The sequence below is a fragment of the Cucurbita pepo genome, chromosome 4 (assembly GCF_057944985.1).
Source record: "Cucurbita pepo subsp. pepo isolate OVF chromosome 4, ASM5794498v1, whole genome shotgun sequence".
Lineage (NCBI taxonomy): Eukaryota > Viridiplantae > Streptophyta > Magnoliopsida > Cucurbitales > Cucurbitaceae > Cucurbita > Cucurbita pepo.
In genome coordinates, this window is record NC_141801.1 from 2,017,086 (window position 1) to 2,043,003 (window position 25,918).

General features: G+C 37.0%; 3 protein-coding genes across 5 annotated transcripts; all 3 read left to right on the top strand.

Moving 5' to 3' along the window:
* The first annotated feature begins 588 nt into the window (after positions 1–588).
* Positions 589–8,269, top strand: SK13 (shaggy-like kinase 13). The gene is made up of 13 exons (XM_087123069.1): positions 589–779; positions 4,544–4,726; positions 4,801–4,893; positions 5,054–5,113; positions 5,260–5,532; positions 5,966–6,040; positions 6,119–6,175; positions 6,309–6,449; positions 6,555–6,605; positions 6,694–6,789; positions 6,872–6,955; positions 7,062–7,164; positions 8,000–8,269. Exons 2-13 carry the CDS (start codon positions 4,610–4,612, stop codon positions 8,080–8,082), a joined length of 1,233 nt encoding a protein of 410 aa, XP_086979195.1. The 5' UTR covers positions 589–779; positions 4,544–4,609; the 3' UTR covers positions 8,083–8,269.
* Positions 8,270–10,122: 1,853 nt separating this feature from the next.
* On the top strand, positions 10,123–18,343 carry DRM2 (domains rearranged methyltransferase 2). Of its 3 annotated transcripts, none has more exons than XM_087123068.1 (10): positions 10,123–10,385; positions 11,573–11,628; positions 11,780–11,905; positions 12,177–12,276; positions 12,385–12,431; positions 12,896–13,012; positions 13,100–13,199; positions 15,690–15,784; positions 15,943–16,677; positions 17,583–17,870. In XM_087123068.1, exons 2-10 carry the CDS (start codon positions 11,626–11,628, stop codon positions 17,604–17,606), a joined length of 1,347 nt encoding a protein of 448 aa, XP_086979194.1. In that variant the 5' UTR covers positions 10,123–10,385; positions 11,573–11,625; the 3' UTR covers positions 17,607–17,870. The 3 variants fall into 3 exon arrangements, with proteins under 3 accessions (XP_086979194.1, XP_023530858.1, XP_086979193.1); XM_023675090.2 differs by having other exon boundaries at positions 10,126–10,385; positions 17,759–18,343; XM_087123067.1 differs by having other exon boundaries at positions 10,127–10,385; positions 11,580–11,628; positions 12,229–12,276; positions 17,759–18,343.
* A 1,137-nt stretch (positions 18,344–19,480) lies between these two features.
* LOC111793068 (DEAD-box ATP-dependent RNA helicase 14) lies at positions 19,481–25,010 on the top strand. The gene is made up of 9 exons (XM_023674779.2): positions 19,481–19,626; positions 20,426–20,758; positions 21,320–21,475; positions 21,697–21,765; positions 22,284–22,553; positions 23,034–23,384; positions 23,573–23,850; positions 24,013–24,369; positions 24,453–25,010. Exons 2-9 carry the CDS (start codon positions 20,456–20,458, stop codon positions 24,742–24,744), a joined length of 2,076 nt encoding a protein of 691 aa, XP_023530547.2. The 5' UTR covers positions 19,481–19,626; positions 20,426–20,455; the 3' UTR covers positions 24,745–25,010.
* Positions 25,011–25,918: the final 908 nt, after the last annotated feature.

Below are 25,918 nucleotides of genomic sequence, written 5' to 3' on the forward strand. Positions count from 1 at the left end.
CCTTTGGGGCCCAACGTCCTTACTGGCACACCACCTCGTGTCTACCCCCCTTCGGGGAACAGCAAGAAGGCTGGCACATCGTCCGGTGTCTGACTCTGATACCATTTGTAACGACCCAAATCCACTACTAGCAGATATTGTCCTTTTTGGGCTTTCCCTTTCGGGCTTGCCCTCAAGGCTTGAAAACGCGTATGCTAGGAGAAGGTTTCCACATCTTATAAATGATGATTTGTTCTCTTCCTCAACCTTATAAATTAAAATTGTATTATATATAAAATTTATTTTATATATTTATATATATGAAAAATCTATTAAACATAATTTTTTTAAAATAATTGAAGTTAACTTATAATTTAATTTTAAAAAAATGGATAATTATAGTGAGAGGAATATCTTGAAACTCATACAGTCAGTGAGACGGCGTCGTTTGCTTTGAAAGTGATTCTGTCCTGCTACTCAATTATTCATTGGTCACAGAAGGAAGTCGGACGTGACGCCACCATCCACCCCAATGACGCCACGTGTCAATTTGTCTTTAACCACGGACGTCAAAACTGACCGTTAACTCCATTTGACCAAACTAGCAGCGTCCGCTCTGTCAGTTGCGAAGGAAAGAAAGAAAAGGAACAAGGAAGAAGAGAAGAGAAGGATAGAGACGGAATCTCGAGTGGTAAAAGAAAAACTGCAGAATCCTCTTTCAGCTCTCTTTGCCAGGGGAAAGATTCGTATGTGTTTTCTTTGGATTTGAAGGTTTTTGCGAAATGATCTGCTTGCTTCAGGTATTTGGATTTCGAAGTTCGAATGGTTTTTGTTTTCTACTGTTTTGGTGGATTTTTCCGTTTGAAAAATTGGAAGAAATCGATAGGAACTTTGTGATTGTTGTACTGGTTTTAGATCTTGTTTGTATTGCATTTTGAGTGATTTGGAGATTTGGACTTAGATTTCCGGATTTTTTCCTTTGTTTTCGGCTTTTTGGATTTGTTTGTTGAAATGCTTAGAGGAAGCTTGTGCTGATGTTTATCTGGCTTGATTTCTTGGCCTTTTGAAATGGTAGTGTGTGGGAACCTGGCTGAAGGGGAAGCGGTATGAATATAGAAGATTATGAGTCATGAGGGGAAAACCTTTATAAACCTAAAATTTCCTTTCAGTTTGTTAGTTGAGATTTTTTAAATGTATACATGTATGATTATGGTGTTTTGGGCTTACTTCTTGCTCTGTGCTGATGGCTCACCCAACTAGTTTTGAGCAGCTTCATCCGTCCCAATAGAACAAAGCTTTTAAGAGATTTAAGTTCTCAACTAGAGGTTTGGACTAGGAACAACCTTGGAGGGTGTGTCTAAATATCCCATGTCCTTATCTTATGGTTAAGTATCTGATGACTGATGGCTAAGAATGATTATACTTCAATGTGATTTGTGGTTGAGATTTATCAGATGGGTGGGGTGCTCTAATAAACCGTAGTTAATTTATATTAATGCAAGCTTTGAATGTAGCTAAGAGTGGATATCTTAGTGACTATTTGAGAAGGGTTCGGTGTTCATTTGTAAGAATGGATAGGAATTTGAATATAATTCCATTTAGATTAGAACTTGTGGAGAAGATGTTTAGGGACAAGAACTCCATCTGTAGGAACGTTTTAGGGTGAAACCAAAAGAAAAATCATGCAGGCTTCAGCTTGAAGTGAACAATACCGATATGTCGTGGAAATATGGTGTAATAGCCCAAGCCCGATGCTAGCAGATGTTGTCCTTTTTTGGCTTTCCCTTTTGGGCTTCCCTTCAAAGTTTTAAAACGTGTCTGCTAGGGACGAGGTTCCACACTCTTATAAGGAATGGTCCGTTTCCCTCTCCAACCTACGTGGGATCTCACAATCCACCCCTCTTGGGGGCCAACGTCCTTGCTGGCACACTGCCCGGTGACTAGCTCTGATACCATTTGTAATAGCCCAAGCCCACCGCTAGCAGATATTGTTCTCTTTGGGCTTTCCCTTCTGGGTTCTCCCTCAAGGTTTTAAACGCATCTGCTAAGAGAGGTTTCCACGCCCTTATAAGGAATGCTTTATTTCCTTGGTTTCTACGCCCTTATAAACAATGCTTTATTTCCTTGGTTTCCACGTCCTTATAAAGAATGCTTTATTTCCTTGGTTTCCACACCCTTATAAGGAATGCTTTATTTCCTTCTCCGATTGACGTGGAATCTCACATGTAGAGTGACGTGTTTGAAACCAAGTCTTGACTATTTCTTGTGATAACTTCTCGAAGTTTTCCATTCAATGCTTGCCTCTTTTCTTTGTAAACTTCTCGAAGGTCCATATAGGGACATTGTAAAGATCCCCTTGATACAATCTCCCAAGCAATGTATTGAAGCCCATTGTATAGAGTGACGCCTTCAAAGTAATAGAGAACTCTTAATATCTGTAAGGGATGTCTCGTCTATCTTGCAAATCTAAAACATGGCTTGAGGTATCCAACTTCAATGAATGGCCAGATCTCTAGATCTTGACCGAGATTTAGACAACTCAATCCTTGATTGAACAGAGGTTAGATTATTGTTAAAAATGAAAAATTTGTATGGATAATACTAAGAACTCCTTTCACCCCCTTCACTTTTCCTCCTTGCCCTCTCCTTTCACATTCCATCTTAAGATTTTCATAACAACCTCGAATCCCTATCCAAATTCTCCATGTCAAAACCTAGACAGTTTTACTAAAAGAGAAGATTTTTGAGTTTTTTGATTGCTTCATTCCATCTCTTTTACGGTCAGTCCTTTGTTTTGGATTTTTCTCGGAAATTCTATCGAGATGCCTATTAGGTGGTGAAGTGCTGGAGCATTGCTCCAGTCACATGGGTTGGTCAAGAAGCGAGCCAACAAGAGGAGTCTGCAAAAGGGAGCAAGTTACAATTAAAGAACTCCAATGCCAAATAGAGGTATTGAATTGATTACACTCTAATCCTCCTTGAAGAACTTGTCGTCTTTGTTCTCCACTTTTGATAATGAAATTACTCCTTGGTTTCTTATCAAAAAGACGAAAAAGAAAGAACAATGGACACTCTAAGCGCTTCTTCTATTCCTCTCGAGCCAAATAAACTAGATGAAAGCAAAGCATGTTACTCGCCACAAATGGTGCCCTCTTTTTAAACGAGGGCGGAGAACGAGCCACTTTCATATGAAGGCTGTTTTTTTCTTTTATTAGAGAGAACATCACATGGATTGATGCTACATATTAGCCACCTTTGTGCAATTGATTAGTTTGGCCCATTGGAGTTTAAGATGGACTTTCCACAACAAACTTCTCAAACCGTTCTAAAAAAAACAAAACTCTACAAAGCTGTCTCTTTTATCACTATGGGCACTGGTACTGTTATAAATGTCATAAATATAGTAAATGGTTACAAATTACAATAGTAAATGGTTACAAATTTGTTGTAATTTTGAAGAAAACTACGAATTTAGAATATATTTAGCCATCTTTAGCTTTAAAATCACTTGAATTTATATTTTCTTCTAATTTTGTTATCAAACTAATTTTAACCGTGATTTGTTTTTCGTAAAGTTTAAAAACAAGTTTTCTGCCTCTATGCAAATTAATTTGTTATTCTTTTAAATTTATTGCAGATTTTTTTTTCGTTAATGTATTCTAAAACTAGATTAGACACGTACGAATTCATTCTCTGGAAGTGGTATGAGGTTCTAGCAAAGGAAACTTCGACCGCTTCCGGAGAAGGCCTACAACCTAACCCATTGTAGCGTCTTGGAACACTTTTTGGGTTGTTCCACATTACGGAGAGGCAAATGTGGACTTTTCCAAGGGAATCTTTTCTTTCCCAGAAAGGACTCGGCACTAGGCAAACCCCTTCCCTCTGATTCATTGGGCTTCCAAAATTTTATTGCAGCTCTCCAGGAGAGATGACCATCATTGGAGGCCAATTTCCCGCATTAACGGCCTCAGATTTTCGAACAATACCACTTGTAGTGTAGCTTATTGGTCTTTTTGTTCTTGTATGTCAACTTGTACTCCTCCATCCATTTTAATGCACCACAATTTTGACCCCCCACCGTCCCAGTTATTACCAATAGCATTAAGAATGTCCTCTTCACGTATTTAAGGGCATGTCCCTCAACCTTCTCCGACAACCAAGCCGGATTCATTTGACCATGGAGCTTCAGATCCATGCTTCGAATTTCAAAGGAGGATCTTCAATTGTACACAAGCATTTGTTCAGGGATCGAGCTTCAGTAAGGATGGGATAATTATACTTCGCAGTGATACTGTTTAATGGTTACTCTGATTTGCATGTCAAAAATTAAAAGTTTCCTACGCTCCCAAGGCTAGAGTTAGGCATAGTGGTAAAGTTATTTGGATTCAACTAAGGGATCTTAATTTAAAAACCTTTTGGAACGAGCAATTTGATATATTCAATATCTCAATTCACACCAGTTAGTTTTTTTTCTGGCCATCACAGGGAATTCATATGCAAGTGTTTTGCATGCGTAAATTCTATTTAATTGTTTTCCTGAATAACCCTTTTTCACAAATTGCAGGCAAGGATTTGCACAGACTGTGCTTCATAAGGATCATATTGGTGATTTTTACCAGTTCAGCATATTATGGCATCTTCTGCTATGGGTCCAGTTGGAAAACCCAGTAGTGCTATTCCATTATTTGCTGATAAACTTCCGGAGGAGATTAATGAAATGAAGATCAGAGATGAGAAGGTTGAAAAGGTTAGCCTCTTAGAGAGAATAGCTGTTTTAGCATAAAAATTCTCTCTGCTTAATGCATCATTATCCACCCTCAGGAGATGGAAGCGACAGTGGTTGATGGAAATGGTACAGAAACTGGACATATAATTGTAACTACCATCGGTGGTCGAAATGGTCAACCCAAACAGGTGAACACTATAAACCTGCTGCTTTTTACCGTCAATGAATATGCTGATAGAGTCGAACTAACCATTTGCACCTATTGAGACTGCCGCATCTTAGGATTTGTAATGCCTTCGTAATACTAGACCTGTTTTGACAATTTAGTTTTATGTGATCTTTTGACAGACAATAAGTTACATGGCAGAGCGAACAGTTGGACAGGGATCCTTTGGTATTGTATTTCAGGTAATGGTTCAATTGCAAACTCTGAACTTCTGTAACTCCGATAGTTTTCTGGATGAGGCTGTGTGGAAACTCTTTAACTAATATAAATTGACAAGTTTTTTAGGACAAATCGGATTTGTTTATGGCTTTTACGACTTCACTTGCAGGCTAAGTGCCTAGAAACTGGAGAAACTGTTGCTATCAAGAAGGTCCTTCAGGATAAGAGATATAAGAACCGTGAGCTGCAAACAATGCGCCTTCTTGATCATCCTAATGTTGTTTCTCTCAAACACTGCTTTTTTTCCACAACGGAAAAGGATGAGCTGTATCTTAATCTGGTGCTCGAATATGTACCCGAGACAGTTTACCGAGTAATAAAGCACTACACCAAGGCAAATCAGCGGATGCCTCTCATATATGTCAAGCTCTATGCCTATCAGGTGGTTATCCATACTGTTTCTAAGATTTAAATGACTTCTGCATTTCCTTTTATTTTTTGTGTACGAGCTAGCTTTGAATGTGAACAGATAATTGGTTCATTTATGCAATTTTAGCCCTGGTACGTTTAGAACCACATCAATTTGTATAGAAAACTAGAGATATTCTACAAAGATTTACAAGGTGAAGAAATTTCTGGTACCATCCTCCATAGCGTTCATCTTTCTGGGGTGCCTGAGGGATTTTTTTTGCGTCTTCCATGCTCTATAAACTATCATATGTAAAAGATCTTCCCCGTATTTCAAGCATTGAATAATCATTTTGCTGACTGTTCCTAATTTAAAATGGCCAGAATTGTTCCAAGAAATCTATCTTGAAATTATGAAGGAAATGTGGACAGATTCTAACTTGAGGCTTCTCTTGGTATCTCAACAGATTTGTAGAGCTCTAGCCTACATTCATGGAGGAATAGGAGTATGCCATAGGGACATTAAGCCACAGAATCTACTGGTTTGCTTTAAAAACTTTATGATTTTTGTTGTTCTTGTAGTTTTTTGAAAGCTACTTGCTGATAAGGTTGTTGTTCAGGTTAATCCACATACTCATCAGGTCAAGCTGTGCGATTTTGGAAGTGCAAAAGTTCTGGTAGGGTCTTCTTTTGAGTCTGATCTCTCGACAATGCAGATATTCTTTTTAGTAGTGGGTCTATTATGTTGCTTCTATTCGTCATTTTTGTGCATAATGCTTATTTTTCTTCCTTTTCACCCATTATTATCAGGTGAAAGGCGAGCCAAATATATCATATATTTGTTCTCGTTATTATCGAGCACCCGAACTAATATTCGGGGCTACTGAATACACTACCGCAATTGATATATGGTCTGCAGGCTGCGTTCTTGCCGAGTTACTTCTTGGACAGGTACTTGTTTCTCATTCTTTGCAAAGCAGGGAAGGATCAGACGATACTCTTTTCCTCCCTTCCTGTCTCTTCTCTCTCTCTTACTGGCTTGCTTAAATCTTGTAGCCTCTCTTTCCTGGTGAGAGTGGCGTCGATCAGCTGGTCGAAATAATCAAGGTTAATTACCTGACTTTATTCTTAAGAGAATAAGTTGCTATTTCATGAACTACAGTTCCCTTTTAGTTGAAATGCTCTCTTTGTGTAGGTACTTGGGACTCCTACCCGTGAAGAAATCAAATGTATGAACCCAAATTATACTGAGTTTAAGTTCCCACAAATCAAGGCTCATCCCTGGCACAAGGTAAGTACATCTGTTTTCAAAATGCATCACTTTTTTTTTTTTTTTTTTTTTTTCGATTTGCCAATCTTCTTTTCCCCTGCAGATATTTCACAAGCGCATGCCACCAGAAGCTGTGGATCTTGTCTCAAGACTCCTCCAGTATTCTCCAAATCTTAGGTGCACTGCTGTGAGTGTTTTCCTTTCCATATGCGCTACCTCCTTCTCACGTATCATCACGATTAATGATGAGAAATTGTTATCTGCTCCTGATATGTATTTTTCAATGGAAACAGTTAGAGGCTTGTATCCATCCCTTCTTTGATGAACTCCGGGATCCCAATACTCGTCTTCCGAATGGGCGCCCCCTGCCTCCGCTCTTCAACTTCAAACCCCAAGGTTTTGTTTCTTCCTTGTCAATATATTATTGGTCTGTACATACATCTGTTTGCAATGATTTAGTTCGTACTCCTTGAAATATAACAATGTTTTAACTAATAACTTATATGCCTAAATATCTTAAAGTGAAGGAAATCGACGGACCTCTTAGAATCTAAAAACAATGATTGTATTTGGTTTTTTAAAATTTAAGCTTTTAGTGGAGTTCTTTGTTTTGTTATCTACCCGGAATGTTTCAATATCCCAGCTAAGTTTTAAAAACTAGAAAAAGTAATTTTTGAAAACTTGTTCCATTTTTCAGAATTTAGCCAAAAATTTGAATTTTCATTAGGAAAGAAGAAAAACTATTGTAAAGAAATTGTGAGTTACAATCTCAGTTCTCAAAATCTAAAAACACAAAAAATCAAATAGTTACGAAATGAGACTTAAACGTTTTTTTTTTTTTCTTTATTAGCATAAGAATTTCCGTTTCATGCACTGAATTGATGCATTCTCATTGAAACTACATGAACTAAATCAGTAATGAAACAAAAATGTAGTATCAGAGTGAAAAGTTGAACACTGACAATGTTACCGGAACTGTTAAGTGCATATGTATGTGTGTATATATATATATATATATATATATCTTTTAAGCTATTATGAACATCTAATGAAACAAAAATGTAGTATCAGAGTGAAAAGTTGAACACTGACAATGTTACCGGAACTGTTAAGTGCATATGTATGTGTGTATATATATATATATATGTATATATCTTTTAAGCTATTATGAACATCTAAAGATTTTCTGTATAATGTTATTGAATATGGTGTGTTGGCATGAGATCTGCAGAGCTGAAAGGCGCAACTTTGGAGCTTCTCTCTAAACTCATTCCAGAACATGCTCGGAAGCAGTGCTCTTTCCTTGATTTTTAGATCAAAATGCAAAGTAAATGATATTTTCCTCGTCAGACAGGTATGAAAATCCTTGAAAATGTAACTGTATGTCTGTGAACATCAATTGTAATGCATTTTTATTAGAAAAAAAAATTTATGGAGGATTAACGCTGCTTGTTGATGTGGATCGAATGTTGGCTATTGAAATAACTGTTCACTAGGATTATGACTTTTCTGTCTTAAAAATGATTAGACTGCTGGCCTATATTTGAATGATGTATCGCTTCGTCGAGTATAAGGTGGCTCGTGTGGGCAGATTGATTTATTTTGAATGATTAGGAACAACCTACCCATCTAATAGGCTGGTCAATCTCCAAGATCTTATCGACTAGCAAACTTGGGATGTGACTATGATTATCATCTTTCTTTTACGACCAAATCAACCAAACTTAGTCGACCGCAACATGTGACATGTATCGATTGAGATGGAGGAACTTTTATTGATTGAATTGATCCACGAAGTTAGATCCTTTAACTTTTGTGGTCGAAGTGTCACAACGACATCTGAAAATCATTTTTTAGTATGAATTTATGCTAACTGTCCTTTTGTTTTTGGTTGTTCAAAGATGTTTGGGAACTAGGATGAAAATTAATTTTGCACTTGTGGTTTGGTATTGGATGCCTTCCCTATTTTTATTATTCTTTTTACATCTAGGTTTAAATATTATTTTGGGTCGATTTTGGGTCGATGTACTTTCAACTTTTTTTTATTCCAGTCTTTTTATACTTTTAGCGTTTGTCTATTTTTGAGTCGATGTATAGTAAGAGGTGCTACTAGTTTTATGAATGTTGACTTATGCTCGTTTTACGAATCTTAAATTTGTTATTAGTTTTTTTAGAAATGCTTTACGAGATAAATTTCATTTTAAGCTAATGTGTTTCTCTCGTATGAATGCATGCTAGTTGTCGTTTAATACATCATGAAGGTGTCAAAGTGAGCTTAGTTTATTATATTTAGTTACGTATTAAGTTCAAATTTTTATATCATTCATTTATAGCAATAAAAAATAATAATAACGGCATAAAAAATGTTAGTATGTTTTCAAAAAATTGTGCTGTAAATACATAACATTTAAAAATGTATTTTACGTGAATTTTCAAATACTTTCAATTTTAATTCAATAAGCTAATGTTTTTAACGTTAAATATTTAAAACCCTCTAATACCTCGTGGAATTAAAAATGAAATTTGTGAAGATATGTCAGGGTTAATAACAAAAATATGTTAAAGAATCGTAGAATTTGAACTCTCTTGAAAATGTAACTATTGTCGAGATAGTTCTAGCCAACCATAATCGAGATTTGATTGGAATCTTTTTTTCGTGATTTTAAAAAAAAAATGCTATTAAGTTTAGTTGTGACCGACTCAATTCAACATGTTATTATTTGATTTTTTGCCTCATATTTTTAAATGGGGTCGTGTTTGAGTTTTTTTTTTATATATACACAGAAAAAAATACCGAAACCTATCATTTTATTATAAAAAAAATTACTAATTTCACGTTTTTACGTTAACAAAAGTTTAAAATATGATAATAATCGATTATCTTAACAATAAACTCGACTAATAAAGCTAAATAATTCTTACAAACAAGTATTATCGATTAAAAATTTAAATTTTTAATGTATGACTCAAAATAAATTTAACAAATATTTTTTTTGAAAGTTTATAATCCTCAATTATATGTTTATATAATTCAACTAATACCAATACAATTTATAAAAATAAGTAAATAAATACTAAAGCAACATTTTTACATATTTTTCTTAATTTTTTTTTCAGAAATTAAAATAATTAAAAATCTACTACATTCAAATATTTTAAAATTGGGTCGAACCACGTTATCTAATAATTAATATATGACTATATAACTGAGACAATTTACGATTCGAACAATTAAATTATAATGTCGAAAATTCGGATAATATAAAGTCTGACCGACCTGACCCCACCCATGAACAATCTTATTACATAAGGAATATTTTAAATAATAAAATAATTATCAAACGAAACCCTAATCCAATTCAACTCAATCAGGATGAGTTGAGTTTGATGTACTTCACCATAGTTAGGAAGTGAAACTGAAGTAAGCCAATCCCAAGATTCTCCACGGCGGAAGACCTCAAAATCTCCTCTCCTCTCCTCTCCTTTGATCGACGGTATTATAAATGATTCTCTGATTCTCTCCGGCGGCCATCTCTCCGCGCTTCTTCACTTTTAGAAGCGTGGTAGAGAGATTTTGCATTACTATCACAGCATTTTCTGCGTTTCATTTCTCTCAGGTACGATTTTTTTTTCTCCAATGTTCGTTTCCGAATTCTCTAGATCTAGAAAATTTGTACTGTTCGACGGTCTTGTAGTTTGTGTGCTTCGATTGCTCGTAGAAAATACGAAAGGATTGGATTGGATTGATTTTGCATGTGAGATTTCGAAGTCTTTGAGTGATTTGAATGATCGGATGCTTGTGAAATGGGGCTCGTATCGTACTCGTATTGTTTTTCTGTTCTTTTCATTGATTTCCGTCGAAAACTGGACGTTTGATCGGTTAGGGCTGGGGAGAGAAGACGAAGAAGTGTTCTTAGGGAGAATAGGGGGAAAAAAGTGTAATAAAAGGAGTTTTTTTATTATTATTATATTAATTTTATTTATTTATTTTATATAATTAACTTAATTAAAAATAATTTATATCAAGGGTATAACTCAAATAGTTGGATGAATTCATGGGTTTAAAAGTATATATTTTTACTTAAAATAAATCATATTTTCATTATCTATTTTAATTTATAATTACTTTTTGATGATTTACTCTCTAAAAGTTCTTGGAGGTACTAATATTATTTCAATGTTCGACAATAAAAAACTAAAGTTACGTGTCGGTTAGTTTTTGAAAATTAAGCTTATAAACATTACTTTTGCCTATGAGTTTCTTTGTTGGGTTGTGAAAATTAAAAAATTTAAGCCCCATTTGACGACCATTTGGTTTTTTGTTTCTGAAAATTAAGTTTAAAACACTACTTTTACGCTCGGTCTAGTTTCGTAAACTAGAAAAGTTTTGTTTTGGGAATTTGACTAAGAATTCAAACATTGATTTAAGAAACGTAGAAATCATGATACAACAATTGTAGGAAAGCGAGCATAAGTTTCAAAAACTAAAACGAAAAAAAATGGTTATCAAATAGGGTCATAGTTTTTAAAAACGTGTTTTTGTTTTAAGAATTTTACTAACAATTTAAACCGTTACAAAAACCGTAGTAGAAAATTGCGAGAAAACAAACATAAATTTCAAAGAGAGAAAACTAAAACTGAGAGCTCATTTTGATAATCATTTGGTTTTTGGTTTTTGGTTTTTGGAAATTGGAGTTGTTTTCTCATCAATTCTCTATAATGAGTTCATCGTTCTTAACAATGCGTTTTTCGACGTCCTATTCATTTGATGCCCGTATCTCTTGCCTGTTTTTTGTTGTGTTAGTTTGCAGCTTAAAGGCTCATCTACCACCAAATCATTTCTACCATAATATAAGAATGGTACGTTTCCTCAACTTTGTCGAAGAAGTTTAGATGTATTACATACTCGAAACACAGTGTGGGAGGACATGGCGTGTACGAGTATATATACGCAGTTATATTTATTTTTTGCTGTTTGGTTTACTTTGTCCGTTATTTTGTCGATGTGTAGGCTGGTGACGATTGCGGTGTTGAAGTTGATAACATTGACTGGGACACTGAAGATGAGCTTGAAATTGAGAGTATACCTTTAGCCTCTCATGCGAGTTTGACATTTCCTAGTGTTGAGGCAAATATGGTATGTCATGTCTACATTTGTAGTGAAGCTTGTGTGTTGCGTCTTTCCGTGATTGATCGGTGGTAATTTACTGTGTTCGATGATGCTGAACTGTATGAATAAAGTAATATGGCGCATGTTATCTTTATGTACTAAATAGTTTTCGAGCTAGTTTGTCGTTTTGTTCGATTTCAACACCGTGATATGGCGCGTGATATTATCGTTTTGGCTTAGATGAAAGTATTGGATTTTGTTGCATAAATAACTCTACTCTATTTTTTCCCCTACGAAGGCAAGCTCATCTGCAGGTCCCTCCAACTCTAAGATAGTTGATCATTTTATAGGAATGGGATTTTCTGCAAAAATGGTCACGAAAGCTATCGAGGAAAATGGTAACGTTATTTGTTTATTTAATAATCTTTTAAGAAAAGAAACATGATTTTTGTTTATTGTGGAAAAAAAAAAGTGACTGCTTAATTTTGTTTTGATGAACTATCCAGGAGAGGAAAATACTAATTCTATACTCGAGACCCTCCTCACATTGTCGGTGAGTTTCTCCGATGATGACGTGCTAAGTCGTCGAAGTTGGTTTATTGTAATTGTTTTCTTTATACGTGATATGTTCGTTTCTGTGATGTCCCACATTGGTTGGGGAGGAGAACAAATCACCCTTTATAAGGGTGTGGAAACCTTCCCCTAGCAGACGCGTTTTAAAGCCTTGAGGGCAAGCCCGAAAGGGAAAGCCCAAAGAGGACAATATCTGCTAGCGGTGGATCTGGGTCGTTACAGTTACCCATCAAAAGACTGTAGTCGATGTAAGTGAATGTCTCACGTGTATCATATCATGCAATGGAAACATGTGAACTTTCATATTTTCTTGGCCTAATGAACTGGATTTCAATTGTTTAGAAGATTGTCGAGATCTCAACCAGTTGTTTCATAAGATACTCGAAGATCTTCGAATAGAACTAGAAGTCAATATGTTGAATTAATTTCTTCCTCCTCTGGCAGGCTCTTGAAAACTCTCCTCCAAAGCAGCAGCATGTTGATACGGACGAGTCCTTTTCGGAATATGAAGGAAGTTTTCTGGATGATTTTACTGATCTAGACAGTGATTCTGAAAATGAGGTTGTTAGATTTTCTTCGGTTTCGTACTGATTTTGTGAACATGTCTTTGCAACTCAGTATTTCATGATACTTTGGTCCATCATGTAGGGGCCTGCAAAACCTGTATCTGATGTTGACAACAAATTGATGTTCTTGGTGGACATGGGGTACTCCGAAGATGAAGCTCATGCTGCAATAGAGAGATGTGGTTAGTACCTCTCTGTAGGCTTTTTAAATCTATAATATCTAAGCATGACGTCTCTAGGTTCTAAAATTAGTTGCATTTTTCTAGCAAAGCTTTGCTTTTGGGATTCTTCCCAGATGTAATCTTGAATGATTAACTCTTCGTTAGGCTTTGTCTAATTGTTGGGGACGTGTTGTTTAAGATTTGGTAGGAGAAAACCTTGTTGTTACTTAACAATATGTCCATGATGATTGGTGTGATCATCATAGAAGCTTTGGTTTCTACCTTGATTTATAGATTTTCAATCAAGCATTGGATGGATGTCTCAGAGCCTCAGAGCCCTGAAGGGGGTGGACACTGGGCGGTGTGCCAGCAAGGACGCTGAGTTTGAAGGGGGTGTATACCGGGCGGTGTGCCAAGAAGGACGTTGGTCCCCAAGGGGGGTTGTAACGACCCAGATCCACCGCTAGCAGATATTGTCCTCTTTGGGCTTTCCCTTTCGGGCTTCCCCTCAAGGCTTTAAAACGCGTCTACTAGGGGAAGGTTTCACACCCTTATAAATGGTGGTTTGTTCTCCTCTCCAACCAATGTGGGACATCACAATCCACCCTCCTTCGGGGCCCAGCGTCCTTGCTGGCACTCTTTTCTTCCTCCAATCGATGTGGGACCGCCCCCAAATCCACCCCCCTTTGGGGCCCAGCGTCCTTACTGGCACATCGCCTTGTGTCTACCCCCCTTCGGGGAACAGCGAGAAGGCTGGCACATCGTTCAGTGTCTGGCTCTGATACCATTTGTAACGACTCAAATCCACCGCTAGCAGATATTGTCCTCTTTGGGCTTTCCCTTTTGGGCTGCCCCTCAAGGCTTTAAAACGCATCTACTAGGGGAAGGTTTCCACACCCTTATAAATGGTGGTTTGTTCTCCTCCCCAACCAATGTGGGACATCACATTGTGAGATCCTACATCGATTGGAGAGGGAAACAAAACATCCCTTATAAGGTTGTGGAAACCTCTACCTAGCAGACGTACTTTAAAACTTTGAGGGGAAGTCCGGAAGGGAAAGTCAAAAGAGGACAATATCTGTTAGCGGTGGGCTTGGGCCGTTACTAGAGTTTTTTAGGAAGGCAAGGAAAAAAAGTTGCATAATTTCTGTATAGCATAGGAACAATCTCGATTATTTGGGGCCCTATGCCTTTCAAGTTTGAGAATGCATAGTTGAAACGGTCTTCTTTTGTGTTTTTCTTTGAAGTTTGGTGGTGGTGCGATGATCTAGTTGTGATTTCAATTTTAGTTAAAATTGAATAACAATGAGTCAAAACTTGGAATCTAGATCTTCATTGGATAGAGGAAATTGGTTCTATTACATTAGTTCAACACACACAAAAAAAGCTTAAGAAAGCCGAACTTATTTCGTTGGTAGCAAAGGAAGAGCAATCTCGGAGACAACTCGCGGCTCCGGAAAGACAAGAGTAAAGTACTACCTTACTAAGGCGATAGGTAGACAATCTTACGATGGCTAGAGGGTGACATAAATTCCAAATGTTTCCATCGAATCATGACTTCCAAGAAATGAAAGAGTACCATCATGGAAATTCTATCAACACAAGGCAAAAGTTTAGTAAACGAAGATGAAATTATCTCAGAATTGTGTCTTTTTACACATCCTTATATACAAAGGACGATGCCCTCATCAAATTTCCTTGTGATCTTGAGTGGAGTCCTATTGATCAACGACAAGCCGCCTCCCTTGAGGTTGATTTTATCGAAGAAAAGGTGGGGAAGGCTATACAACACCTGGGCTCTGACAAAACTCGAGGACCAGATGGTTTTACCTCAGAATTTTTAAAAAAATGTTGGAACATTTTAAGAGATCTGAAGATGAGCTTTGAGAGTTGGTTAGATTTGGTTTTTCATAAGGGGGGTTTGTATATTGAACTTTTGTGAGACCCCACATTAGTTGGGGAGGAGAACGAAACATTCTTTAGAAGGGTGTGGAAACCTCTCCCTTGCAAACGCGTTTTAAAAACCTTGAGGAGAAGTCTGAAAGGGAAAGCCCAAAGAGAACAATATCTACAGCGGTGGGCTTGGGCTGTTACAAATGGTATTAGAGCCAAACACTGGACAAGGTGGTGTGCCAGCAAGGACGTTGGGGGGTGGATTGGGAGGTCCCACATCGATTGGAGAAGGGAATGAGTGTCGGCGAGGATGCTGGGCTCCTAATGGGGGGTGGATTGTGAGATCCCACATCGGTTGTGGAGGAGAACGAAACCTTCTTTATAAGGGTGTGGAAACCTCTCCTTAGTAGACGCATTTTAAAAACCTTGAGGGAAAGCCCAAAAAGGACATTCTTTTATATTTCTCGAGTTTCGTATATATATATATATATATATATATATATATATATATATATATATATATATATATACTCTCGTTGTGCTTTTAGTGGGATTCATAATACTTATCTGCTAATTTTTGGTCACTCAATTATAAGGATACATTTTTCAACATTGCAGGTGCGCATTCCTCAATTGCAGAGCTGACAGATTTTATTTCTGCTGCTCAAATTTCTAAGGCTGCAGATGTTCTTCTCGGTGATCTCCCGGATAGGGTAACTTTTTCTATCCTATCATATTCTTTGTTTTAAAGCTCTCCAGACATTATAACAAAAAAGAAACCGCTTAAACGTCTCGCTGAAATTAATAGAGACCGTATCACATCGATAATTTCATTTCAATTGAACATATTTTTGCTTGATTATTTGAACAGCCAAAGCCGAAGAATCTCGATGGCTGCAGTAAACTCAAAAAAAGAAGGCATTATGATTATGAGGCATGGAAAAAGAAAAAACCGAAATGCTTTGATGACGACGACGAGACGATTCGTTTGCCAAATCCAATGCTCGGGTTTGGGGTACCCAATGAACTATGTCCTACAGTTCAGAGAAAGCTTCCAGAGGCAGCCATTGGACCTCCCTACTTTTACTACGAAAACGTGGCACTCGCTCCAAAAGGAGTTTGGAATACGATTTCCCGCTTCTTATATGATGTCGAACCCGAATTTGTTGATTCCAAACATTTCTGTGCTGCTGCAAGAAAAAGAGGCTATGTTCATAATCTCCCAATACATAACAGATTTCCTCTCCTCCCAATGCCTCCTCACACTATACATGAAGCATTCCCTTTAACAAGGAAATGGTGGCCTTCATGGGATACTAGAACGCAATTGAATTGTTTACAAACTTGCATTGGAAGCGCTCGACTGACCGACAGAATTCGCAAAGCTCTTGAAGATTACGATAGCGAACGTGATCCACCATTGACCGTGCAAAAGTTTGTCTTAGATCAATGTCGGAAATGGAATTTGGTTTGGGTTGGAAAAAATAAGGTCGCCCCACTCGAGCCTGATGAAGTCGAAATGCTTCTCGGATTCCCCAAGAACCATACTAGAGGAGGTGGAATCAGTAGAACAGACAGATACAAGTCTCTTGGCAATTCATTCCAGGTACCTATCTCTTCATTCTCTTCTTTGTCTTATCATCTTTGGATCGCTCTGAATTTCCTTTCGAATATTATTGATTGCTCAGTGCTCGAACTGCATCGGTATTATTATTATTTTGGTTAAGATACCGTTTTGGTCCCGATACTCTAGTACTTGTTCTGTTTTAGTTTTTATACTTTCAAATGTCCAAATATACGTTCAATAAATCTTAAAATTCGTCTCTGTATTAGCTAAATGCTGCTACCTTTTCCAAAGAAAGGAAGTCATGAAAAACGTTAGGACTACTTACTAACAATATGGACTAGTTTTAAGATTTAATGATCGCTCTGAATTTCCTTTCGAATATTATTGATTGGTCAGTGCTTGAACTGCATCGGTACTATTATTATTTTGGTTAAGATACCGTTTTGGTCTCAATGTACTTGTTATGTTTTCAATAAATCTTAAAATTAGTCTCCGTATTAGCTAAATGTTACCTTTTCCAAAGAAAGGAAGTCGTGAAAAACGTTGGGACTACTTACTAACTATAAGGACTAGTTTTAAGATTTAATGATCGCTCTGAATTGCCTTTCGAATATTATTGATTGCTCAGTGCTTGAACTGCCTCGGTATTATTACTATTTTGGTTAAGATACCGTTTTGGTTGGTCCCAATACTTCGATACTTGTTCTGTTTTAGTTTTTATACTTTCAGATGTCCGAATATACGTTAAAATTAGTCTGTGTTAGCTAAAACGTTGCCTTTTCCAAAAAAAAAAAAAAAACGTAGGGACTAACAATAAGGACTAGTTTTAAGATTTAACGAACGACATTTGATAGTATAAGGATCAAAATTTGATCGAGACCGAAAGGACGGAGACCAAATGGATATCTTAACCAATATTTTTTTTATAATTGGGTATCAAACAGAGATCACTTCTGGAGTTACATTGAACTCATGGCCTGCTCCTGTCCCACTAGGCTTGGGAGGCTTTGCCCACGACCAGCCAAGCAAGGATTTCAAACGACCAAGTCTTCCACGGTTTAGGATGTTTTGGTTGTGTGATATCTTACAAGGTATTTGGCTACAACTTTTGTTGTTTCAGGTCGACACGGTGGCGTACCATCTCTCGGTCTTGAAGGACATGTTCCCAGGTGGAATCAACCTTCTGTCTCTCTTTTCTGGTATCGGAGGTGCAGAAGTGGCACTTCATCGTCTAGGCATCCCTCTTAAAAACGTTGTCTCAGTCGATATTTCGGAAGTGAACCGAAACATTGTGCGAAGTTGGTGGGAGCAAACGAACCAAAAAGGGACTTTGATTGATCTTGCTGATGTGCAAGAGCTAGATGCAGATAGGTTACAATATTATATGAACCTATTTGGAGGTTTCGACCTCGTGGTCGGAGGGAGCCCTTGTAATAACCTTACAGGTAGCAATAGGTACACTCGGGACGGACTCGAAGGCAAAGAATCCATCTTGTTTTACGACTACTTTAGAATCTTAGACTTGGTCAAGTGTATAGCCACCAAAACTGAATAATTTGATTGTAAAGCAAGCTACTCCCATCTTTCAACGGTAAAAAAAACATGCTATTTTATAGAACAAAAGTAACCTTGTTTCAGTAAATAATTAACTGTTGGAAGATGAGGCTTTAATCCCATCATTGTTTGGCCATTGAAGGCTGCTGTATTGTTAATCTCTACATTTTTTTTATACAAATGCTTTCATTACATTATATTAATATATATATATATATAGTTTTATATTAATATATTGTGTCGTATTATGAATTTAATTTATTTTTGTGGTTTCGGTTCTTCTCAACGGAGCTTGTAACGAATTTGGTTGCAAGTTTTGGATTGGATGTAATTTAGGACTATTTATTTATTTTAAGATTACGTTACAATCATTCAGGCTCGACTTGAGCAATCTTACTTGCAGAGGAATTCAAATCTCAAACAAATGTTTTCGTCTTACTTTCTATTTCAAACGAGTGTTTTTGTCTTACTTTAGATGGTCGCTAATTTTTTTATTTTTTTATTTATTTTTTATTTTTTTATTTTTTTATTTTTTTATGTTTTATTTTTATTTTAAGAGAGAATGCTCAGCATGATTTTTCTTATAATTAAAAAATTTTAATTTTTAAAATAAATTGAATACAAAAAAATGTAAAAAGTGATTTTTATGTAAAAGGAGTTTTTTTTTTTTTTTTTTTTTTTTTTTTTTTTTTTAAATTTAGGAGCATTAATGATATATTTAAAATTTTATAGGTATTTTTTTTTATTTTTTTAATAGTAAAGATTTTATTGAAAATTTTGAAAGAATTCGGGTGTTAAAATTTTGAAGATATTTTAAAATAAAGACGGTTTTTGGCTTTTTTTAAGATCGGAATGTTACTTCTGCTCGAACTCAAGAACGAAACTTAAGTCATTGTTCATTCCCGCTCGTGCTTGCTATAACAATTCCTTACGAGAGACTACTAGACTTGTCTAAAAGAAGAAAAGATGCACAAGCCACTCTTTCCTCATACGCTATTAGAATCTCGTGCTTGACTATCCAGCGTTTACCGTAGGCACGGTAACTGGTACACTAGAGGTGTGTCCTCCTCGGTCCTCTCGTACGATGGAGGAAGAATTTGAGAATCGTTAAACCACGTATATTCTTTTATTAACGAGTTTTTTGGTAAGGAGCGAGATCGGTGGATTTTGTCAAATTAATAAAAATAAAATATTTTTAACTTTGAAGCAACCAGAGTTGAGAATAGCTTAACCATGGTTAGAGTGAACGCGGTGGCTGCTGCCAGACGTCCGGTTTCTATAAATAGCAGTCGATTCCCCAATTTTGATTCTCCCGTCTCTCTACGCTTCTGTGTCATTGGAAGCGTGGTAGAGAGAGAGAGAGAGAGCGATAACGCATCGTTATCTCTTCGTTATTTAGATTCGTTTTCATCCACCCGGCCTCGTATTTCTTAGGTAATGATCCATTATTCCCGAATTTCTTTTCTTAATTCGCAGATCTAGCGGTTTTCGCTTCCTTCTTGGTGCTGTTTTGATGGTTTAGGGTTGCGTTTTTTTTTCTGGGGTTTTTTGTTCGGGAAGTTCATTTGTTGAGTCTCGTGGAAGGGATGAATCATGTTGCATGTGCTGTTTTGTTGTTCACTTGTAATGAGTTCTGGAGAATTTTAGGCCTTGTATCCGTCTTGTGTTCATTTCGTCTTCAATTCTAGAATTTGGCATGTTCTGTAGGTTTTCATGTGATTAGATTTCTCTTTTCAAGCCTCAACCCGTTTTAGGGCTTGGCTGTGGCCCCGAGACAGGTTGATTTCGAATCTTTTTGGTTCTCCCTGTGTTTTCTTTTGTGCATTAACTCGGATTAAGGATTGAGCCTTTTCTAGTTTTTTTTTTTTTTTTTTTTTTTTTTTTTTTTTTTTTTTTTTTTTTTTTTTTTTTTTTAAGAAAAAAGTTTTTCTGTTCTGAATTGCCATCGGGAGAACAGTATGTTTGATTTTGCAAACTCGATGGTTATATCCTCTGGAAACATAGTGATTGTTGGTTATGGAGGCCGATGGTGATTATTCGAACTCTTGTAATCTTACAGTTAGTTCAAAAGTTCTCCAATAGTTCGGCAAGCAAGTTTTTTTTTTTTTTGTTGGTAGTTGTGGTTTGGTATTATTAATGTGCATAGTTATGAACAAAGTAAATTTTCATAGTTGTCTATATGTATGAAGTTTGTACGGTTTTCTCAACTTATTCTTTGCCTTTTTCTTTTCAGTCTTTGAGTTATATTTTCCGTTTCCTTGTTATGGCGGCCACTGCAACTGCTGTCTCTGTTGAACCACGATATGCACCAGAGGATCCAACCCTCCCCAAACCATGGAAAGGTTTAGTTGATGGGAAGACTGGGTATCTTTACTTTTGGAATCCAGAAACTAATGCCACCCAATACGAGAGACCTGTGCCTGCTGCTCCCCTGAATTCATCAGTAGTGTCTATTAGTTCTTCGGTTCAAATTCAAAAGCAAGCCTCAGGCCATTCTTATTATAACAATTTCAATGAAAATAATGAAAAGTACGGACGAAGTGTCCATGAGGCACCAAAACACGAGGTAGAGTCCAATATTAGTTCTCTTTTTTATTTTATTAAAAAGAAAATATTAATTTGTTAGAATCTTCTTCCTCCATGATCCTTCTGGTACTGAAAATTTTGTGGCCACTAGGACCAACTCTTTTATTTTTGTTTTGTTTAATTTTTTTCCTTGGGCTTCCTTCTCTTGGTATCAAAATGAAATTTCTATGGGAAATTGGCCTCACAGTGCTTTTAGATGGTTTACGTTTTGTTCAAATTTTTATTTGTTTATTTATTCTGCTTTATAACGAGAGATGTCATCTTTTTTTTTTTTTTTTTTCCTTCTGTATTCTTATTCCAACTTGCATACTAATGTCCTTAGAATATCTTTGTATGGTTGATTATTATTATTCAATAAATCAAGTGAAGTTTGTAAATTTGAAGACTTGAAAAGTTCTGCTCAACTCATTTCTTGGAATGATTTTGGATGTCATTTTTTCTCTTTAACTCAAAACAAATTCAGGCAAGCCTATTAGATGTGAATGTGTAATGAATATTATGTATTAAATCATATGATTGATGTGACCCAATTTTACTTCAGGTAGCAAGGGGTGAAACGTTTCATTCAAACGGTACCTCAAATGGAACCCCTAGTACTGGGCATGGAGCAACACAGTTGAAAGTGCATAGACCATCAGATGCAGGAAGTGGTTTATCCGCCGAGGCTTATCGTCAACGACATGAAATAACTTTTTCGGTGAATGCTAATTTCAAAGTCTTTTAAAGTAGCCACTAAAATTTTGTACTTATCTTTTCTTAGAGCTGATTAGATTTTTCGGCTTTTTTTTTTTTTTAAAAAAAAAAAAAAAATGTTGATATTATCTGGACCATCTATCCTTGTTAACATAAGCAAATTTCTTGATGTTCATATATTAGTTATTTGAGTAAAATTAACTGTTCTGTTAATTATTTTCATAGGGAGATAATGTGCCGCTGCCATTTACATCATTTGAAGCCACTGGTTTCCCACCTGAGATTCTTAGGGAGGTACTTTCCACTTTGCTCTATGCCTTTGTTGATAAATCTTTGTAGAGTATTCACAGCTGACAATTCAGTAGGAATGTTCAGCCATCTAAAACAAATATTTCTGCTCAAAGTTAAGTGGTTACTGGGGTCATGTTAATTTTTTTCGTCACCTGTACTTTTTTTGTCGCAGGTGCGATATTTGCTCCTGGGAGGAGCTAATGTCGTACGCTGTGGTGCCCTCTTTGTTTGGGGGCTTTAATTTGGCGTGCCCTTTTATGGTGGACCAATTTGTGGGAAGGGCTTTCCGAATCACCCATATTTGCAGCCGGGACTGCCGTTGGTGATGATTCAGTCTTCCACTAAGTTCATACGAAAGAAGAGGCCTCCTCCTTCTGCTGCTTGCAATCAGCAATCATTTGCCGCATGCACATGGGGGATGATGCTTCTTCTGGAGTTAGTGTATTCTTCTAAAAATCGAAAAATGAAAACCAACCAGATATTTTGAAGCCTCCTCATCTTAGTAGGGGTGACTTTTCCAGGTACATAATGCAGGGTTCTCTGCTCCAACTCCAATTCAAGCGCAGTCATGGCCAATTGCTCTTCAAAGTAGGGATATTGTAGCTATTGCTAAAACTGGCTCAGGGAAAACTCTTGGGTACTTAATACCAGGTTTTATTCATCTCAAGCGCATTCGAAATGATCCTAAGCTAGGTCCCACTGTTTTGGTGTTGTCGCCAACAAGGGAGCTGGCAACACAGATTCAAGATGAAGCTGTGAAATTTGCGAGGTCATCCAAAATCTCATGTGCGGTATGTGTTTGTTCTAATATGAATTTTTGTTTATTGAGTTTGATTGGAGCTTTGTCATTCCATCTCTAAATTGTTGCTAGTTTATCCATTTTCTCCTGGTTTTCATGCTTGCTAATTTCATGCCTAGAACGTATCGTACATATTGATGTGCAGTGCACTGAATTGGCTTTAATTAAGTGCTTTCTCCAGAAAAAATGATTTTATAGTAATGACATGCTTTTCGAATCTCTTCAATGATAAGCAATACAATGTTAAATATTTGGAGGAACACTTTGGAACACGAACATGCTGCAATTTGTTTGATGCATTTCCTGTAGACCTGGTTCTAGAAGCACCCCATGATCTTGTTTGTCTTTAGCTTCTTTTTTACTCCTCTCTTATCAGTTTGTAACTGCTAAGCATGCTGTAATGGTATTAATAATATTAGATCCCTCTTTTTTGGACGCAAATTACTCATATTCTCTTACTTGTGATTTGAAGTGTATATATGGAGGAGCACCAAAGGGTCCACAATTGAGGGATATTGACCGTGGAGTAGATATTGTAGTTGCAACTCCTGGTCGTTTGAATGATATTCTTGAGATGAGGAGAATCAGTCTCCATCAGGTTTCTTATCTTGTACTAGACGAGGCTGACCGAATGCTGGATATGGGATTCGAACCCCAGATAAGAAAGATCGTAAAGGAGGTTCCTGCTCGCCGGCAGACCCTAATGTACACAGCTACTTGGCCAAAAGAAGTTCGAAAAATCGCGTCAGATCTACTTGTTAATCCTATTCAAGTCAACATCGGTAATGTCGATGAGCTTGTTGCCAACAAGGCAATCACTCAGGTATGAACTTAACTGTACCTGGTTTCAATATTTGGGTACAGCTTTCTATTAGTCGACTTATTATAGACGAAACTGCTTTATTATTAGGTTTTTCAAATGTTTTTTAAATATAATTTGTGGGTATTTGTGCTCGAATTGGCTAAAATTTTAGAATCTTGACATATATATTTCCTTGTTCTACATTGTAGCATATTGAGGCATTAGCGCCTTTGGAGAAGCATAGACGATTGGAGCAGATATTGAGATCTCAAGAACCAGGATCTAAAATAATAGTTTTTTGTTCTACAAAAAAAATGTGTGATCAACTTGCTCGTAACCTTACTCGCCAGTTCGGAGCTGCTGCAATCCATGGAGACAAATCCCAAGGCGAGAGAGATCACGTTCTCGGTCAATTTCGCACTGGGAGGACTCCCATACTCGTAGCTACTGATGTTGCAGCTCGGGGATTGGACATTAAAGACATCAGGTTTGCATTGATGTATTTAGTTCATTTTCAAAGAAAATTCATGTGTATATATATTTTTTAGGTTGATTCCAAAATGAATTATAACTTAGGCTTTCTATAATCAATAGCCGAACTGGTTCTATGCATCATATGATTGTATCTCGGTTGCGTACTTCATTACAGGGTTGTTATCAACTATGACTTCCCGACCGGAGTGGAGGATTATGTCCATAGGATTGGTCGAACCGGAAGAGCAGGTGCTACTGGTATTGCTTACACATTCTTCGGCGAGCAGGACGCTAAGTATGCTTCAGATCTGATTAAAATTTTGGAGGGAGCTAACCAGCAAGTTCCATCGCAACTTCGAGATATGGCTTCTCGAAGTTATGGAATGGCCAAGTTTAGGCGTTGGGGTTCTGGCTCTGACGGGGGTCGTGGTGGGCGCAATTTTTCGAGTTCTGGTGGGCGAGGTGGGCGTGGATCGTCTTTCTTTTCTTCTGCCAAGCCCGAACGAGGTGGTGGCTTTGACTCACGTGAGAGGTACTACATTGTTTTGAGTACATCAGGGGAAGTCTTAAAGAAGGTCCTGGTGATGTTTTAATGGGTTCATTTTTTCGTGACAGGTCTGATGTTGGATACAACCGTGCTCGCAGTCGGAGTCCTCCACGAGGTTTTCACAATCGTAACATTCCACCTCGGGGAAATGAAAATGGTAGTAAGAATGGTTCTGCAAACTGGAGCCTAGGCCGAAGTCGAAGCCGAAGCCGAAGTCCTAACCGTTTCAACCGGGCTCCTGCAGTACGAGAACGCGAACGTGAACGGTCTCCAGTGAAGGTGAACGGTGGAGGATACGAAAAGAGTACTCGGCCATATCCTCGAGAAGAAGACGAGGAGGGCATGATCCGACAAGATTGAGTAAGGGCATGCAAACATATTCTGAGTTGTGTTAGTGTGTGCCTGAATCCTCTGATATTTGATCAATCAGGCCTTATTATTATTATTACTATTATTTTGTTAATCTTTGAGGAGGGTTGGAGGGGAGTTGTTTTGAATTCAAATACAAACATGTTATGAACTGTAATTGGACTTCAAGTGTATATGTACTGACAGTGACCTTTTAATTCTATTTTTTTTTCCTTTTTTAGTATAAAACAATGAAATTATACATTTAGGTTTATGAACTGACTGGATGTGTTGTCATTGTTGTTCGAGGTTTGTTGGTATGTTGGATATTTTGGTCATGTTTGTCTAAGATAGTTGTTTAGGGTTGCATGTCAATTCCAAACCTCCTTTACTTGTGTGTTACCAAAATTATGTCATATCTAGTAGATAGGAGATGTGACTAGTTGTCAATTCTTCCTACTTAGGTTGTATGCTATCAAAGTCGTCGTTGTTTATTAGCTTTTGGCTTATAACATTGTTTTCAATGTATTTTCTCGCTCACGTAGTCTAAAATATTTCTTTTAAACGTGATTCAAGTCGATTTTTGGCTCCGTAACTTCGGGATAAACTTCAATGAATTACAAATTGGAATTTGTTTATCGAGGCCGTCACCCTCAGACTCGAGCATACGCCAATATTGTTCGCAAAATAAGAATTTCACACAGTTGATTTGTTCGTGACACCATGCTAGATTAATTTGTATTAGAAAAATAAGAAATTCTAGGGTTCTATACAAATACCTATTTTCAACCCGAAAAGAGCTTCTTTCTCATTCTCTAAACCCTCATCAGAACTATACTTGTTGTGCTAACTTAAGCATTGGAGCATGTTACGTTCTACCCCTTTCAAACAATTTTTATTGTCGAGTACATTAAGTTGTATATATTTTTTGCATCAACACCTCTAGAGAGGCGCTCTAGCCAAAATGAATCCTATTTCGGGTATTACCTTCTCCATTACTATGTTCTCATACGCAGGAATACCCCTGTTAGCCGGTTTTTGTAGTAAATTCTATTTGTTTTTCACCACTTTTGAGCTGTGGGGCTTACTTCCTAGCCTCGGTGGGAGTAGTAACTAGTGTTATAGGTCGTTGGGCAGTTGGAAGGTTGCCACAAGTAAGTCCGTTTGGGAGACCAAAGGCAGTTCT

Excerpts from the sequence above, each read along its gene's own strand:
- SK13 (XM_087123069.1), top strand. The coding sequence starts at position 4,610 with ATGGCATCTTCTGCTATGGGTCCAGTTGGAAAACCCAGTAGTGCTATT. Across the intron at positions 4,727-4,800 it reads GAGATGAGAAGGTTGAAAAG|GAGATGGAAGCGACAGTGGT; the intron begins GTTAGCCTCTTA and ends ATCCACCCTCAG. Across the intron at positions 7,165-7,999 it reads CTTCAACTTCAAACCCCAAG|AGCTGAAAGGCGCAACTTTG; the intron begins GTTTTGTTTCTT and ends TGAGATCTGCAG.
- LOC111793068 (XM_023674779.2), top strand. The coding sequence starts at position 20,456 with ATGGCGGCCACTGCAACTGCTGTCTCTGTTGAACCACGATATGCACCA. Across the intron at positions 21,766-22,283 it reads CACCTGAGATTCTTAGGGAG|GTACATAATGCAGGGTTCTC; the intron begins GTACTTTCCACT and ends TGACTTTTCCAG. Across the intron at positions 23,851-24,012 it reads TTGGACATTAAAGACATCAG|GGTTGTTATCAACTATGACT; the intron begins GTTTGCATTGAT and ends ACTTCATTACAG.
- DRM2 (XM_023675090.2), top strand. Across the intron at positions 12,432-12,895 it reads AGACCCTCCTCACATTGTCG|GCTCTTGAAAACTCTCCTCC; the intron begins GTGAGTTTCTCC and ends CTCCTCTGGCAG. Across the intron at positions 13,013-13,099 it reads ACAGTGATTCTGAAAATGAG|GGGCCTGCAAAACCTGTATC; the intron begins GTTGTTAGATTT and ends TCCATCATGTAG.